Genomic DNA, 17,199 nt, shown 5'->3' on the forward strand with positions numbered 1-17,199 from the left:
GGAAGTTTTCCTAGCTTGTTGCAGTAGCTTAGATCAACGAAAACAAGTTCAAGACATTGCTCAACTGATTCACAAACATCAAGCATGCCAATACAACCTTTAAGTATTAATCTCTCAAGTTTAGGGATGTGGTCAAAACCAAGAAGACTCTGAAGCTCTTCACAGAAACTTAAATTAAGAATCTTCAACGATCCAAGCAAACTTTTATCTTTTGAGCGCGATCCAGTTAATTGCTGAAATTGAGATAAGTTAGAATAGTAGTGAATTTTATCAACTCAAACTAGAAGAGTAATACATGAAGATAAGTTACCTTTGGCCTCTTATGAAGTCGTTCTAGATAGTGATAACAAATCCCAAATGATTCAATATTGCTATATGACATGTCAAGTGCAACCACATTCTCCATTGGTAAGTCTGAAGGTAGAGACTTCAAAGGGAACCCATACATACACAACCATCTTAATTCTTCTGGAAAGTTCTTGTAAGAGCCGGTTATTTAAAAGCATTAATCTATCCATCTTACTCAATGCATTTGTTTTCAACTCGATTGGTCCGTGTAACTTCTCTTTCTCAAGCATTTCATGTAGAGAATTGTAATCGAGATTTAGAAAGCAATCATGCTTATATGAATGAAAAGTAAGAACACAAGGAGTAAATATTAATCAGATCTTATATTGATGAAGAAACTGATTACAGACTAAGCAGAGAAAAATGCGAATAACTATAGAATCACTCCTTGAATCATTCATTACTCTACTTCTAACCTCAGTCCCTATTTATAGGAAACATGAGTGTACAAAAAATATACTAAGTCCTTAACAATACGCTTCGCACAAATGAAGACATAGTAAAATAACTAACATGAGAAACTAAAAACAAACACTTCGACTTTTACAATATCTAGACTCTACATTTCCATGTCAAGGGTGAGGCCTAGAACATTTTCCGTACCCTAACAAAACATGGGATGCAAAAATAGTTTTAAAATGTTAGACATGTATATAGAAATACAAAATGCTTTAAACAAGTGTACATGACATCTTACCTTTTTTTGTTTCAACACTTTAAATGACTCATGTCCCCATATTCGACTTTGTTTCCAAGGCTTGTAAACTGATTCCTCACGTACCACAAATCTTCCCATCTCTTGAACCAACTCATGCATCATCAATTCATTATTCCATCCAATACTAAGAAGGCATTTGTCGATGAGATTAGTGATCCCAGTTGTTGTTTCCATATCACATGCCTCTAATATTGTTATGGTATAATTTCTATCCATTCCAAAAAAAATACAAGCAATATGCTTAAACAAGTCCTTTTCATTTTTTGATGACAACGAGTCAAAGCTCATTTTCAAGACATTATTTATAGGTGAATCATTTTCTTTCTTTAGTGTATCTATGTACCCCTCCCAATAAGTCACATCTCGATTATGTAGAGACCTACCCAAAACTTTAAGAGCCATTGCATGTCCTTCACAATACTTCACAAGTTTTTCTGAGACCTCTTCATAACCTGCCTCAGGATCATTGCGCATAAATGCATGATAACACAATAGATTTTGTGATTCAGTCTTAGATAATCCTTCAAGCTTGTATTGTGCATACTTAGGGTTAAAGTTTGTTTTGAATAGTGAACAACTTTTTGTCAACCATGCATCTTTTGTTGTTATTATGATTTTGGTTCCATGATGAAAACCTTTACTTCCAAGTAACGCATCTAATTGATCGATACTACCAACATCATCAAGAACTAGAAACACCTTTTTACGGGCCACTACATTCTCTATCATTGAGGTGTATATAGAATCATCAAGAACTTGAATAGAACTTGGTTTTGAAATGTCATCACATAGTTGTTTTTGTACATCAAGCACCCCATTATATTTTTCATCACATTTCCTACTAATATCTTCAATGAAGCTGCTTGTGTCAAATTCATGAGAATGTAATGCATAGATATATTTGGATAAAGATGTCTTCCCGATCCCACCCATACCCAAGATAGTGAGTATATCTGTTGTACATGAGGATACATCTTTCAACCATGAAGTGACGAAGTTAATGGAATCCTCCATCCCAATAAGTTGTGGTAGTGGAAACCTTGAAGATATATGTAATCTACGGAAGATGTCCTTAACAACTTCATCAATAAACTCTACCTCAAACCTGCAGTTTGATTTTAGTAAAATCAAAACATAACCCAAACAACTAACATGCCATACTGCAGATTTAATTTTCAAATGAACCAAATCAAAATTATATCATAGTAAGCTATTATATAATTAAGTTTTTCATGTCATAACTATTATCGTATTTGCACTCCTAACCATGTAATTAAGCATTTAATATACAAACTCATAGTTATCATCTATAATAAGACCAGAGCCACCAATGTAATACAAGATTTCATTAACTGAGCACCAAAGCTCATTGCGTTTCTACAGAACCATCAAAATTAAATCTCAACATGGTTTTGCATGAATATGAACACAATGTCAGTGAATAGTTATAACTTAATCTTTAATACTTGCAAGTAAAAGCATTAATATCCCCTATCTTAATAAAAGAAACCTTTTAATCCTATGTGGCATCTTCTCAGCCCAGTATTTTACAAAGTTGATTACCTATTTTGCCCTTCTCCTTTTAGTTATCCCATAATCGCTTTTAATGACACATTGAAATTGAACTACAAATCATCTATCAGTCAACGATAATCTCTCCCCCAATTTCGCCTTCTATTTTTTGGAAACCAAATCACCCTCTATCTTTCCAGCTCTCTGTAAGAAACCCTACATCAACACGGTTTATATAAGTCTATCACCACCATTGCGTTGATGGTTCTTCCTCTATATCGATCGATGGCTCTTCTTAGATGATGAAGAATCCTACATGTGTAAGGCCTAATTTCTAGGGTTTTCTTTGATTTTGTTAAGGTTTGTTTTTTTGTATTTATACTTTGACTCCCATTGCTAAACCAATTAATTTATTAGGTATTTTTTTTGTTGTTCGACTTCATTCATGGATTTTCTTCAGGTCGGAATTTGATTGTGTGTTCTTGTGAATTGTGAAGCTGTTAAAAGTAGTGTTCTATGTCGATTAACAAGGGTAAAGTTTTGATTTTGGTTTTATCTGGTGTTATAGTGGTTAAAGGAGATGCAACCATTGTTGCCTTTTCTTTTAGTAGAAAAGGCCAAAGTTAAAATGATTTTATGGATGTATGTTATTGTTTTGACCATAAAACATGGCAGGAAAGTATGGCTGTGGCAAGGGAGGGGAGGGGTATATTGGTCATTGCAAAGTAGAGAGTGAATTGTGTGCATATGATTATATATTTGTGTGTGGCAGTGGCAAAAATGTTTTGAACAATTTGATTTGTCAATCCGATTGGGATGTTAATATAAAAATAGGTGGAATTCGGGAGTACTATGAATGTGGTATTTTGTTTCTAAGGTTTTATAATTATACATGCATAAACATTTTTCATTTTGCTTTTAAGTATTGAATATTTCTTCTTTTCATGGAGCAGGGATACTTTTACATTAAGTTCTATCAAGCAGCAAGCCTCTAGATGTGAAGCTAAAGTTATAAACATGAACATCACTTCGAAGAGAAATTAGAAGGTACCCTTATCAATTTGTTGTTAGGGTATTCATGCCATAAAATTGTTCTACATGATTACAATAAAAAGTTAACCTCCATATATAATAAGGATTATACATTTTCTTCTTTCGATTAACCACATTTGTCTGATTAGGGTCTTTGCATGTCGGTACCAAAAACTGATGCCTTACCACTTGGCTATACTCCATGCGGCCTGTTTTGGACGGTAGAACGGGGAGAGGGGGAAGGGGGAAGCAGGGCTCGAAGAACGAGTCGAGCCGTGCAAGGACGCGTTGGTTGATCATATATTTCATTAGAGTTCTATTATTCAGAGTATCCTTTCGTATTTGATCCCTTTGAATTCCATATTCGCTTTATAAAAGAGAGAGAGCATTGTCTTGAGAGTGAAAAGAAAAGGCAAGCGATAGAAAGGATAGTCCCTTGCGCGTTCGCGAGAACTACCCGAATATGGTGAGATCATTAGTGAAAGAAGGACCAACGACGATCCTATCCTAAATGAGAAGCATTTAAGATACATGTATAATGAATGCCTCTTATAAAACATAATTTCTAAAATTTAAATTTTACAGCATGCAAAATCATGGTGTGTACATGTTGAATGGATCAAATGTAAAAGTTGAGATGTATTTGTTTGTAAAGATTAACCTGTATCGGTTCTAAAGTATGGATATGTTTAAAAACACAATGAAGGTGCAATCATTATGAGAAGGTTTATGATCATTTCCAACTTTAAATCCAATAGTTCTTATTCCCCAACTTCCCCCCGTTTACAGATTTTTCTATTATACTTTTAGGAAATTTGGTCTTAGTTTAAGGTATCATTAATAAAGAATTTGGTCTTAGTTTAAGGTATCATTAATAAAGGTTGTTTATAGAAATTAGGAGATTTTTTTGTGATGGTGGTTGTTCTTATTTGTTTTCTGTATTACCTACACTACATATTTATGTGTGTATTCTATCACAAATTGAGGTCAAGAATGTTATTAGGTTTCAAGAATGTTATTAGGTTGTAAAAGAAAAAATCATATTAGTGATGATTATTTTATTAGCGTGTTTGTTTTGTGATCATATGTGTTTCAATTTCAAAAAAAGAAAGACTAAAATAAAATTATTATTTAATGTTATCAAAGAAAAACTATGAACTTTATTTTTTAAATTATATATAAAGAAAAAATAATTTGAAGTTTAATAAAAACTGCACAAAGTTGAACAACAACAATTATGAAAAAAAATTAGAAGTAAATCAAACAAACTTAAAGTTGGTTGTTTGTTATAGCATTATTCAAGGAACAAACATATGATTGTTAATAATTGTAAAACAAATAATTTTTTTTAAAAAAAGTTATTTTTTAACGATGTATAATATACTCTATTTTTATATATTTTATTGAAATAATTGCATTATAAACAACCTTCTATATATAATATTATAATAATTATTAAATATAATTGTTGTTTTAATGTTATTTTAAACTATTGTTATGGATAAATCAATTTAAAAATGACTTATTTTACTATCTTTTAATTTCAGACAAAACTTATATCTTTGTAAATTAATAATTTTTTTTTGCAAATCTTTGATTGGTGATTACGATTTAAAATTATCAATAATGTTTAATTATTAATATTATTTTTTTTACCCGTAGTTATCACGGGTTGTAACCTAATATCATAATAAAAGATGATATAGTTTGACGGTAGAATAATATAAAAATAGTACATGCATTACAATTGTTCAAAATTACGGTTTATTAATTAAAATCATATTCATATAAAATCATTAAAATGATCTATCTACATGAACTAATTTTAATAAAATAATAGATGCATAGGACATGTATTAAAATTAGTAGGATAGTTTAATTGTTTTTTTTTGTAAGAATAATATGTTTGCAAAAATGTGGTTGTTAGAATACTATTTGCAAAAATGGGGAGGTGGCCCCATCTTTAACCATAGATTTCAAAGTTATCAAAATTATCATCTTAACCGTAGTATGAAAAACGAGTCTAGTCGTATTTAGGGTATGGTCACCTGTAGGATCTTATCATCATAGGTAGGATTGTAGATTCAGGATCTGATCCAATCTTACTTTCCCTTGAAATTTTTTATTTAATTAGTTTTTATTTTTATTGTTTTGAAAAAAATGAATTTTGCACTTTATGTCTTTTACCCAGCTTTTTACCCTTTACCAGTTTACCATTTATCATTTTGTGTTGTGAGTTGTGACTAATGTTTTGGAGTTTATATAGTTTTTGAATGAAAACTAAATTTTGAGAACTTTTTCATATTATAAAATTATAAGTTAAAATTATGTTTTATTTTGTGGGATCTTAAGATCCCAATCCCGATTTTACAGATCCAAAAACGATCATATGTAGGATCCCGATTTTGATAACCTTAATCCATTCCATATAGTTTCACTTCTGACCCTTGTTAATTTTTAGGTTTACACCTTTAAATTAATCGTATGTTACCTTTGTATCCTTTATATTAAATTACATATTTAAATATTACTTTGTATCCTTTATATAAACAATCTTATTTATATCTTTATTATATTTTTATATTTAACTTTTATCTAAAGTATATGGAGTTAATGTTTATATATAAATTTTAATAAACAATAACATTAAAGAATCTCCTTTGTATCCTTAAATTAAAGCAAAAATAAAAATACTATTAAGAGTATCCCTTAATATTATTAATATTATTATTATTATTATTATTATTATTATTATTATTACAAAAAACATCATAAATGGTCATTGTGATTTCCAAAAATCTGAAGTTTAGTTCCCATGGTTTAAAAACATCATAGATGGTCCCTGTGGTTTCAAAACTTTTGACGATCGGTCCTTATTGCTAACTCCGTTAAGTTTTGTCCGTTAACTGAAGGGTATTTTCGTCATTTCAGTACCACAGGGACCATTTATGATCTTTTCTCTTATTTTATAAAAAATGAAATAATATACAAAGGGGGTCCCACCTCTCTCTCTCTCTCTCTCTCGTATGAACACCACCACAATCCCTAAAATACTAAACATGTTCTGAATTTTGGGTTCTTGAATCGATGTATAGGAAAGGAAGGAGTAAACTTCGTGGTTACTTCTAAACTAGTTGTCGATGGTTAAGTGCTACAATAAGGAGGTGGGGTTTGAGTTAATTGGTACAAACAACGAGGAAAGGAATCGTCGTCTTCATTAGGTGGATGAAGAAACAAACGAAAAGAAGGAAAAATTAGGAATCTCTGGTGAGGCTGAGAGATCATGAGAAAGGGCAGGCGTTGACCTCCAGCGACCTTCGTGGGTTCAATCTCCGTCTGATCGGAAGGGAGAAGTACGAACGAAATCAACAAATGAGGTTCTCCGGTGGGGTTTAATAGATCATGAGGAGGGAATAGCTGATCGTCAACATGCCTTCATCTTCGCCATGGTCATCGTCTTCATCAGATGGGAATGGAAATCGAACGGAGTGGTCAAAAGAGGTGGTCCGGCGACTGAAATCGGTGAAGAAGAAGAAGGGTTGTTGGATTTTCCGACGACCCTTCTCTGTTTGTTCGTTTCTGGCTAACGCGAAAGGGGATGGGAGGAATTTGGCCCTCACCTGTTTGAGAAAGAACTGGACAAAATCAGAAGTCGGGTGGGGGCGTGGGACTTCGTCTTCATTAGATTGAAGGAGAAGAAAATGAGAGCAACGACATGGGGTGTTCGAGGGTTGAGCTTCGACGGGAAGGGATCTTTTGGAGGTTGGGATGGAGGCAACAACCTCCTCTCTCTCATCTTCGTGTTTTCTAGCGATCGGAGGACCACCCACCTCCGGTGGGTGAGTCTTGGCAGTTTAATGAAGAAGAAATAGGGACAGCAATAGTAAGTATCGGGGGAGGGGGGGTGGTTGTGAGGTGCTAAACGAAGAAGAAAACAGGAGAGTGATAGTGAGAGAGAGAGAGAGAGAGGTGGGACCCCCTTTGTATATTATTTCATTTTTATAGTATAAGAGAAAATAACATAAATGGTCATTGTGGTAGTGAAATGACGAAAATACCCTTCAGTTAACGGACAAAACTTAACGGCGTTAGCAATAAGGACCAATCGTCAAAAGTTTTGAAAGCACAGGGACCGTCTATGACGTTTTTAAACCATGGGGACTAAACTTCAGATTTTGGAAAACACAGGGACCATTTATGATGTCTTTTCTTATTATTATTATTATTATTATTATTATTATTATTATTATTATTATTATTATTTATTTTGATATTTTCAAAGAAACAACATATAAATATGTTTTTAGTCTATAAAAGTTAACTTTTTAACTAGAAAATACTTATTTAATATTTTTATTTCTTTTGGAATATAATAAAAACCAATTTAATTATTATTTTTGTTAAAATAAAGTGAAAAAATATTACTTATCAACTATATGGCAATTTTGGAAGAATTTGTTTAACCTAATTTTTCTTATAAATTTTATGAGCACTTTTATCAAATTCAATTTAATAATTTTGATAAATCAAGGAAAAAGAACTTTATTGATAACAATTAAATTTTATATTTTAAATCTCATTAATATAAATAATCATCGCCATAAAAAATTTAAGGTTGAAAATAGGTAAACAACATCTAGCATAAACGACTCTGTTTATATAAGCATCATGACCAATTCTATTATTATTATAAACTATTGCAACTTATGATTAGATTGTATTTGATATGATTGATGTATAGTAATTAGTTTGTGTTTAGTTAACACATAAAACAATATAATTTGTATCACATAAGCACTTGCAATAAAAAAAATGAAAAGTGTTTGATTAGATAAAATAAACAAACTAATGTGTTTAATGTGTTTCTATTGAAGATGACTTAAATATGTTTATATAGCCCCGAGAAATAATAGAGTAATTTTAAATGAACTCTGCTCCCCTAACTACTTGAAGTCGATGGTAGAAAGGTAGGGCCATGACCCTATATATTTTTGGAAAAAGAAATCTAACAGCCCTACCATTCTTACAAAATTAAATGCATAAAAAAATATGCACATTTGATGAATATGACGTGTTGAAATGTATAAGGAGAAGTTTATGTTGAATTTTCATGTGCTAATTAAACAATTTTAAAGGAGTGTGGAAATATGGGTAAGAATATAGTTACCTGCCGTTTGCATCCTTCCCTTTTAAATTAGCAACTTCTCTAAGTGCATTATTCCAAAGCTCTATCTTTCGAGCCCATTGACTCTTTTTATGTGAATTTGTCTCTGCATGCATCTTCTCTCTATGCTTAGTCATTGCATCTCCGAAGCTACTTTGTTGCTTCCTAACATGGGTGGGCTCGACATGATAAAAGATAGGGATTACAATATAGTTGGATGTCATACGTTGCTGAAGGATTAGCATCAATTCATCAAGACACCATGTTGAAGTAGCATAATTCTTCGACAATACGATAATAGAAGCCCTAGATGCTTTAATCGCACTCTCCAATTCTGGTTTCAGATCTTCCCCTGTTTCAATCTCTTCATCGTCCAAAAAGGTAGCAATATTGGCATCCATGAGGGCGTTATAAAGGCGATTAGTGAAACTATGACGTGTGTCAACACCTCTAAAACTTAAAAATACGTCATATATATGACCATGAGTTGATGAAGAGGATGAAGATCGTTCTGAAAGTTCAGAGAGAATAACCATTATAAGTTATGGGGCGATGGCCCTTCACCCTTCCCACGATTTATGTATCTCAATACGCTATGATTGTTGGTTTGATTGCTTACGTCTTGCGTCTCTCATAAGAAAGTAAGTATTGTGCTATGAGGCATTTGAATTCCATGCTTTCCTCACTTGTGGCTCAATCACAAGATCTCATACACATCGTCCCTACAAAATATCCAAATTATTAATACCTTATGCAACATAAGTCTCATCAAAGAATATAACCTCAACAACAATACCTTATAGTCTTAAAAATAAATTTTGTAAATAACAAAACAACAATTATCATCTAAAGTTAAGTTAAAAAATCCTAGAAAAAATCAACACCAAATACTATTCTAGAAACAACTACAAGATCCACTATTACATCCCAGGAAAGGAATTGCAAAAACGTACGTATTGGCAATTTCCAAATTTCACTAGACATGAACAAATAAGTAAAAGACCCAAACGCAAGAAAGTAAAAATTTCTTGCAATGTTTGTTGTAGGACCCCGGTATTTTGCAAGAACAATCTTTTCAAATTTGAATATATCCATCCAAATGATATGATTTTGAATCTAACAAGTCGCATCGCTTCATAGCTTTTGATTACAAAGTATGTACTACATGAAACTTGGGGGTAAACACACTTTATACACAAATATATAGATATCACCTTCAATTTTGAGATACATCTTTCCAAAAACGATCTAATGATTTAATTTGCTTTGTACCCCCTAGAACATGACTTCAAGTTAACAAACCCCTACTTTTAATTACGATGTCCACATGGAAATACTATTAAATGGATGAAGCATAGAGATGAGAAAGTGGCTAAAAGCAATTGCATCTGAAAGTAGATATTATACGTGGTTCATGTAAGACAATTGACAGAACAACTAAAACAAGGAGTGCTACAAAGGTGACTCAAGTGACAAGCTACATAGGCTTTGAGCAACATTATAGGTGTTAAATTTACTGTATTTTTTAACGGCGGAGTTAATGGTTAGAAGTTAGTATCACGAAGTTGTCACGCATGGATTAAAACTCGAAACCTTTAATCTAAGAGGGAAAGCCTCTACCAATTGCTAGTCCCACATTAGCGTGTTAAAGTTACTGTTAATATCATAAAAGACTATCATTTAACTTTTTTCTGGATTAAACCTCAATTTTATTTTATTTTCCTAAAAAAGTCTTTGCATTTTTCTTTTAATTTTTTCCAAGTTAGCCCTTTTAATAGATTTACAGGCTTTAGACAATTTTTTCCAAAAAAACCCTTAACTTTCTTTTTTCCTAAAAAACCCTCTAATTTTTCTCTTTTTTTTTCGGAAAAAACTTCACATTGAGAATTTTCTTTGGAAAAAAAGCATAGGATTTTTTTTTTCAGAAAAACAGTAAAATTTTGAGGGTTTTTCAGAAAAATATTTGGAGGATTTCTCATAAAAAGTTTTGTCTAAAACCGGATGACTATTTGGAATAAATTGAAAAATAAAAGGTTTTTTTAAGAAAAAAAATAAAGTTAATGTTTAATAAAAAAATTTAAAAAAAACTGACTATAAGATGTTTTGTGATATTAATCCTTAAATTTTACAAAGAAACCCATTATCAATTTGCAAATAGGATAATTTCACTATAGTACAACCAACTCTTCAGTTTTGATTTAATAGGTCATTTATATATTTTTTTTGTATTCAATGTCCCTAAATTATTATTTTGCGTCATAAAAAGAGGAATGACTCCATTTTGAATCCGGTTTCACCAATTACAACTAATCCACATGACTTTTTTATTTTTCAACTAACTATTAGACATTATCTATTCCCTGTGGCTTTTTTCTAATTTTTTTAACTATTAGAAATTACCTATTCCCTATGGCTTTTTTAATAGGGAAAACCCCAAATATGCTAGACCTATTATACTCAACCTAACTAAAGCATACACCACCATTTTCTACAAGATGTCATGGGTTGACTCGTTCTACAAGTCAATATTGTGTGGCGCTTAGCGTACTTGTGGCTAAGTTAAGTTAATTTATCTCCTTATGATATATTAACGAACTAGAAAACAAGCAACTAAGGCTAAATACAAGGGAAACAATTAGGTATATTAGTTCAAAGTCTTTATTTTACAAGACAACAATTGATGGATAGTACCAATAACCTCTCCCCTATTTACATGGCTTCCGTGTTATTCTAGACCATTCTTTGATGCCCTAGACAGGTCTAGGACTTTCTTGGTTCTTCAAACATGTTCTGGAATGTTGCATACTCTTCCATGGAATTCTGTTACGTTCTAGAACTTTCCAATATCAACATCGTGGAATATTGGGTAGATTCTCAAGTTGGATTCTGATTTTGTCATGCACTGACATGTAATCCCTTGAACTACACTGTTTGGTCCTTCATGCCTCTTGAATTGATCATTATGACCACCAATCATTTTTGTGTCATTCCTTGGTCCTTCATGCCTCTTGAATTGATCGTTATGACCACCAATCATTTTTGTGTCATTCCTTCTTACTAGTTACTGTATTGTACTTCTTTATCTTCCCAACCTTCTTGGGTCCTTTGTCTAGTTACATGGTTGATAATGTTTGGGACCTTGGGACCTTGTTCTACTTTTTTCCAAAGGTACAATATGAATGATTGAACCATTAGTGATATACATGGTATTGTAATTTTTGAATGGCGTACTCCATCTAGGAATTCCATTCCTAATACCATGGTATAGTCATCCATCGGCACGTCTACCACGTTAATGGTGCCTTCACATTCTACGATTTTCATGGGTATTCCACGGCAAACTCCTACGAGAGTTGGCATTATATTCTAAAACCTTCTACTATTTTTGATTCAGCTTACTTTTTTTTCTGAAGAGAAACAATTTGGTACGCGCATAAATGAGTTGGAGTAAAACCATATATACAAGCTTGTAAACGTATCATAGATTCAAGCCTATAAACTCACATGAGTATGGTCTTTTTACCAATGTGGAACTCATTCCCACACCCACCTCACTTGCTAACTTTTATTCTCGAATACTCATATTTGAGTATCGATATCTCATTCACATATACTCCATTTTGAATATACAATATATCGTTTCGAAACTCTCATGAAGAAGAACACAAACCCACTTAGAGTATATTATATATACAACATATGTATATATTTATATTTTTTTCGAAGATGGTAAAAATATAATATTTATACTGAAACTTCTAACAGTTTATTTAGTCTTTTGGTAACTTTAGTGATCGCCCACTAGGTGTTCGATGCAATGTCAAAGTGAGATGCACGTATCTCTCACATGGTGGAAATGGGTGGCTGGCGACATGACCATATATACCTTGGAAATACTGGAAATCTATAGATAAAAATATGTATATTGAAGTACCTAATGATCTTTAATGTTCCCTTTCTTTCATACATACTAATAAGGGAGAAGACCTTTTTTTTGTAAACTCAGTCACATGAAGAAAATCCTTTTAATTCACTTTCTCGTGTCTTTTTATTTTTAGAAAGAACATTAGTATCATGTTCTGCATACTTAAGTTGAGCTTATTATCACCACAATGGGAAATAAACAAGCATCAACGCTTTGCATTGTCACTTTTGTTTCTAGAATCTGCATCTCTGTAACAATGGAACACAAAGAGAAAAAGGGTTTAAATATTGAAGGGCGGGGGTGGCGGATGGTGGAGAGTAGGTTAGGAAGAAGGTGATGAGAGATAGTGGTGGTGTGAGCTGGAAGATAAATAATAATAATAATAATAATAATAATAATAATAATAATAATAATAATAAAGTTACTTCTCATGGTCAAAGGCCATGTGGATGCCATCTCATTGTCACGCGGACACAAACATTGTCAAGGGTAACCGGTTAACCCCGTTACATTTTGAATGGGATTGGCTAAAAAGACGCCCAAATTTTCCATTTAGACACCCTATTTGATTTTTAAGGTTTTTTTTATTGGTCAACAAAAATACGGCATTTTCAACCAAAAGTCAAGAGTACATGGGCTCTAGTGACTTTATCCTTTGCAAACAAATGGTGCTTACATTAATCGACATAGATCTAGACTCTCCACTAGCAAAATCCTAATTTTATTCATAGAATATAACGCCTAAAAGTTCTTACAATCTGGCTTCAACAGATCAGTAGCATATTTACCACCCAGTTTATCATTTTTAAAATCAAAAACTAAATAGAGAGGAGTTAACCCTCCCTAATTGATGTAGAAAAAATCAACAAAAGTAATTCAAATAATTGAAACCACAATCAACTGTTAATGAGTAAACAAATGATTATAATCTGATTTTATGATTGATAAGATAAAATAGTGTAGCAACATGTAAAACTAACTTGTAAAACATGTGTCGTCTACAGAATGATAACCAGACATGAAGCGACAGAATAGAGTAAGAGCCAACCGTAAAGTGACAGTGAAGAATGACAGGTGAAAAGTACAGAGCGACTGTAAATGGCGAGTGTCAACAATGAAGGAAGATAGACGAAAGATTGGAGAAGAAATGAATAGCTATTGCACTGAATACTTGATGCTTTTTTCAAATATTGTTGGCCCTCAAATAAAAGTCAACGCCAACGACCCATTTGCACATTGGTTATTAATATTAAAAAAAAAAAAGACAAAACTTCAAAAATGGTCCCTGTGGTTTCCAAAAATATCAAGTTTAGTCCTTAAGTTCAAAAAACCTCACAGATGGTCCCTGTGGTTTCAAAACTTTTAACATTTGGTCATTCCGGCTAACTCTGTTACTATTTAGCCGTTAAGTCAGGGGCATTTTTGTCATTTCACTACAGAGGGACCATTTATGAGGTTTTTAATTACTTTTTTTAAAATAAATAAATAAATAATATTTAAAGGGGTCCCTCTCCTCTCTCTCTCTCTCTCTCTCTCTCTCTCTCTCTCTCTCTCTCTCTCTCTCTCTCTCTCTCTCTCTCTCTCTCTCTCTCTCTCTCTCTCTCTCTCTCTCTCAACACATTGACTTTCTAACAATCAACACCAAAAAAAACATTTACAGCAAAAATATTTCGAGTTCTTCCATAACACACTAATTTGATTTTTACACAGATTGGAACCTAGCCATTGATTCTAACCCTACCTTTCTGATTTGGAGATTGTTGGAACCTAGCTGGAGAAACAAAAGCCTAGTTGAAGTGCTTCAATAGTGGCAGATATCTCAAAAGTTCAAGTAAGTTCTGATGGTTGCAGAAAGCTCGTCGGGGCAATTGATCATGATTTCCCCACCGATTGTAAAGCTTGGAAACAATACAGAAGATGAAGTGGTTGAGCTACCTTTAAAGAACAATTTACACATTTTTTTGACCCATTTCTCCGACAAAATGAGATACATGATAAGGAAAGTAACGAATTTGCAGTCGGCGTGATTGACGCCAAGACATGGTCAAAGAGGATCGAAGAAAAAATCCCCAAAATCATCCCCAAAACACCCATTAGAACGCCTCCCAGCGAGCCGGAAATGATCAATGCGTGGGAATTGATGGAAGGTTTGGATGATACAAGCCTACTCCGACCAAAATCCGCCGCGAATCACATCCGCAGCTTCTCATTTCATGTCAATCCCAATTCCTTTACATCCTTCGGTGAATCTGCAACAGAATTCCCAGAACAAGATCGACAAACTGAAATCTCCGGCAAACCACTATGTCTAGCAATACCAGAGAACCACTCCTCGGATTCGAATTCCCTTTTCGATTCAAACGACACATCGGTGGCATCGGATTTTGATACTGAGGTAATTTCATCATTCCTAAAGTCACTAGAGTTGCTACCTCCAGCGAACCCATTTCACATAAAGCCATTAAAGAAGGTGTAATCTTGTTATAGGTAATCTCGTTCCATTTTTTTTCTTCTTCAAATTCTTTTTCTGTAGATCTTAAATCCACCGATTGGGGAGGGGGGAAAGGGGTATGGTTTAATAATCTGTGAAAGGGTGAAGGAATTTGAGCACTTGTGGAGGATGATATTGCTAGTGACTATCAGAGAGAGAAAGATGATATGGGAGAGCCATGAAGACGATGAAGAAGAGAGAAGAGAGAAGAGAGAATGAGGCTAAGGCTGAGGAGGATCGGTGCACAACGCATATGGAGAGAGAGAGAGAGAGAGAGAGAGAGAGAGCGAGAGAGAGGAGTGGGACCCTTTTAAATATTATTTATTTATTTATTTTAAAAAAAGTAATTAAAAACCTCATAAATGGTCCCTCTGTAGTGAAATGACAAAAATGCCCCTGACTTAACGGCTAAATAGTAACGGAGTTAGCCGGAAGGACCAAATGTTAAAAGTTTTGAAACCACAGGGACCATCTGTGAGGTTTTTTGAACTTAGGGACTAAACTTGATATTTTCGGAAACCACAGGGACCATTTTTGAAGTTTTGTCAAAAAAAAAAGAGAGAGAGAAAGAAAAAGAATTAGTCTTGCGGAAAAGTAAACACGCGGCAAAACCCTTTCTTACACGTTTGGATTCATAAATTGTTTTAATTGGATTTTGAATATGATTTGGATTTAGATTGTTTGTATTTAGATGGATTAAAAATCCTTTATGTTTTATAATTTTGTTTTGTTTGGAATATATTTATGCTAAATAACATAAGTGTCTTCTTATTTTTTTAGTCTTCTTATATATTTGTTTATTTTATGAAGACAAAGTTACAAAAATGGATTATGTGTTTTGTAAAATGTGACTTCTACTTAAGTTTTTACGTTTTTTTGATGGGGATTATCCTAGTGGTTTTAATTTATTGTGTTGTTTGTCCCCAGCCTAGGACTTTGTACTTAGCTCAATTGTTTGTTTTTGAACATTTACACAGGTGAAAAAAGCAATTCTTCAAAATCGGATCTCATTAAAGTTATGGTTTACTTATTTTATCTTTTTTTCTTTTAAATTAAAGTTAGTTTAAAAAAATATAAAGTAAATTAAAAATGATATAAAAGTTTTTTATATGGGTCAAGGACCAATCACTTAAGAAGTAGAAACCATAGGGACCATTCATGTAATTTTAACTAAAATTTATAATACCTTGAAAAGTAAAATTAAAACCCTTCAAAGTTAAACATCGGCAATATGTAGAAAATCTGAAATAAGATGATTAAGATCATCATTACCAAGAATCGTTAAATTGATAATCTTGAACTATTAAAAAGAGATTAATGTTAATCATGATGAGCTATTAATCTTGAACAATTAAAAAGAGATTAATGTTAATTATGATGAGATCTAATAGCGACTCTAGAGACGATCATTGAGAGTTAATGGATACAAAAAAAAAAGTAATCCAAACCTCTAATATAAAATTTAATTCTCCAGAGAGAACGTATAACATCCCAAAAATTATGATAAAATTTTCTATAAGTCATATCAAACATATACTACTAGAAAACATGGCATTTTCCTACGGAAAATAGCTACGGAAATTTTTCGTAGCTAATTAGCTACGGATCAGCTACAGAATGGGATGCCCTAGTTTAGTAACGGAATAGCTACGGAATAACTACGGAATAGCTACGGACTTGCGTTCGTAGCTAATTAGCTACGGAATAGCTACAGAATAGCTACAGATGCAAAATCCGTAGCTAATTAGCTACGGAATGGCTACGAAATACCTACAGATACTAATTACCTACGGATTAGCTACGGAGTATGTTTTCTGTTAGATTTCCGTAGCTAATCCGTAGCTAAGTAGCTACGGATTGGCTACGAATTTATCTTATTTTCGATTTTACGAGCACCAAACGTCGTTTTTTTTTCGCATCGTTATTTTCACACCTCTACTATATATAATTATATATATTTTCACCAACTTGTAGCTATTAATATCGTTCATAAGGTTGTGTACCCCTTC

At 32.8% G+C, this 17,199-nt stretch overlaps 1 protein-coding gene and 1 long non-coding RNA gene across 2 annotated transcripts; one reads left to right on the top strand and one right to left on the bottom strand.

The window, feature by feature from the left end:
* Positions 1-875: 875 nt before the first annotated feature.
* On the bottom strand, positions 876-9,545 carry LOC145071867 (disease resistance protein RUN1-like). Its single transcript, XM_079018387.1, has 3 exons — positions 8,778-9,545; positions 1,046-2,171; positions 876-952 (listed from the first exon to the last, which is right to left on the bottom strand). The coding sequence occupies exons 1-3, from the start codon at positions 9,308-9,310 to the stop codon at positions 908-910; spliced, it is 1,704 nt and encodes a 567-aa protein (XP_078874513.1). The 5' UTR covers positions 9,311-9,545; the 3' UTR covers positions 876-907.
* Positions 2,559-4,438, top strand: LOC145071856 (uncharacterized). The gene is made up of 3 exons (XR_013690825.1): positions 2,559-2,898; positions 3,532-3,625; positions 3,760-4,438. It is a non-coding gene; the product is annotated as an uncharacterized LOC145071856 (long non-coding RNA).
* Positions 9,546-17,199: the final 7,654 nt, after the last annotated feature.

The sequence above is a fragment of the Lactuca serriola genome, chromosome 1 (assembly GCF_051521515.1).
Source record: "Lactuca serriola cultivar US96UC23 chromosome 1, Lser_US96UC23_V15, whole genome shotgun sequence".
In the NCBI taxonomy this organism is placed as follows: Eukaryota; Viridiplantae; Streptophyta; class Magnoliopsida; order Asterales; family Asteraceae; genus Lactuca; species Lactuca serriola.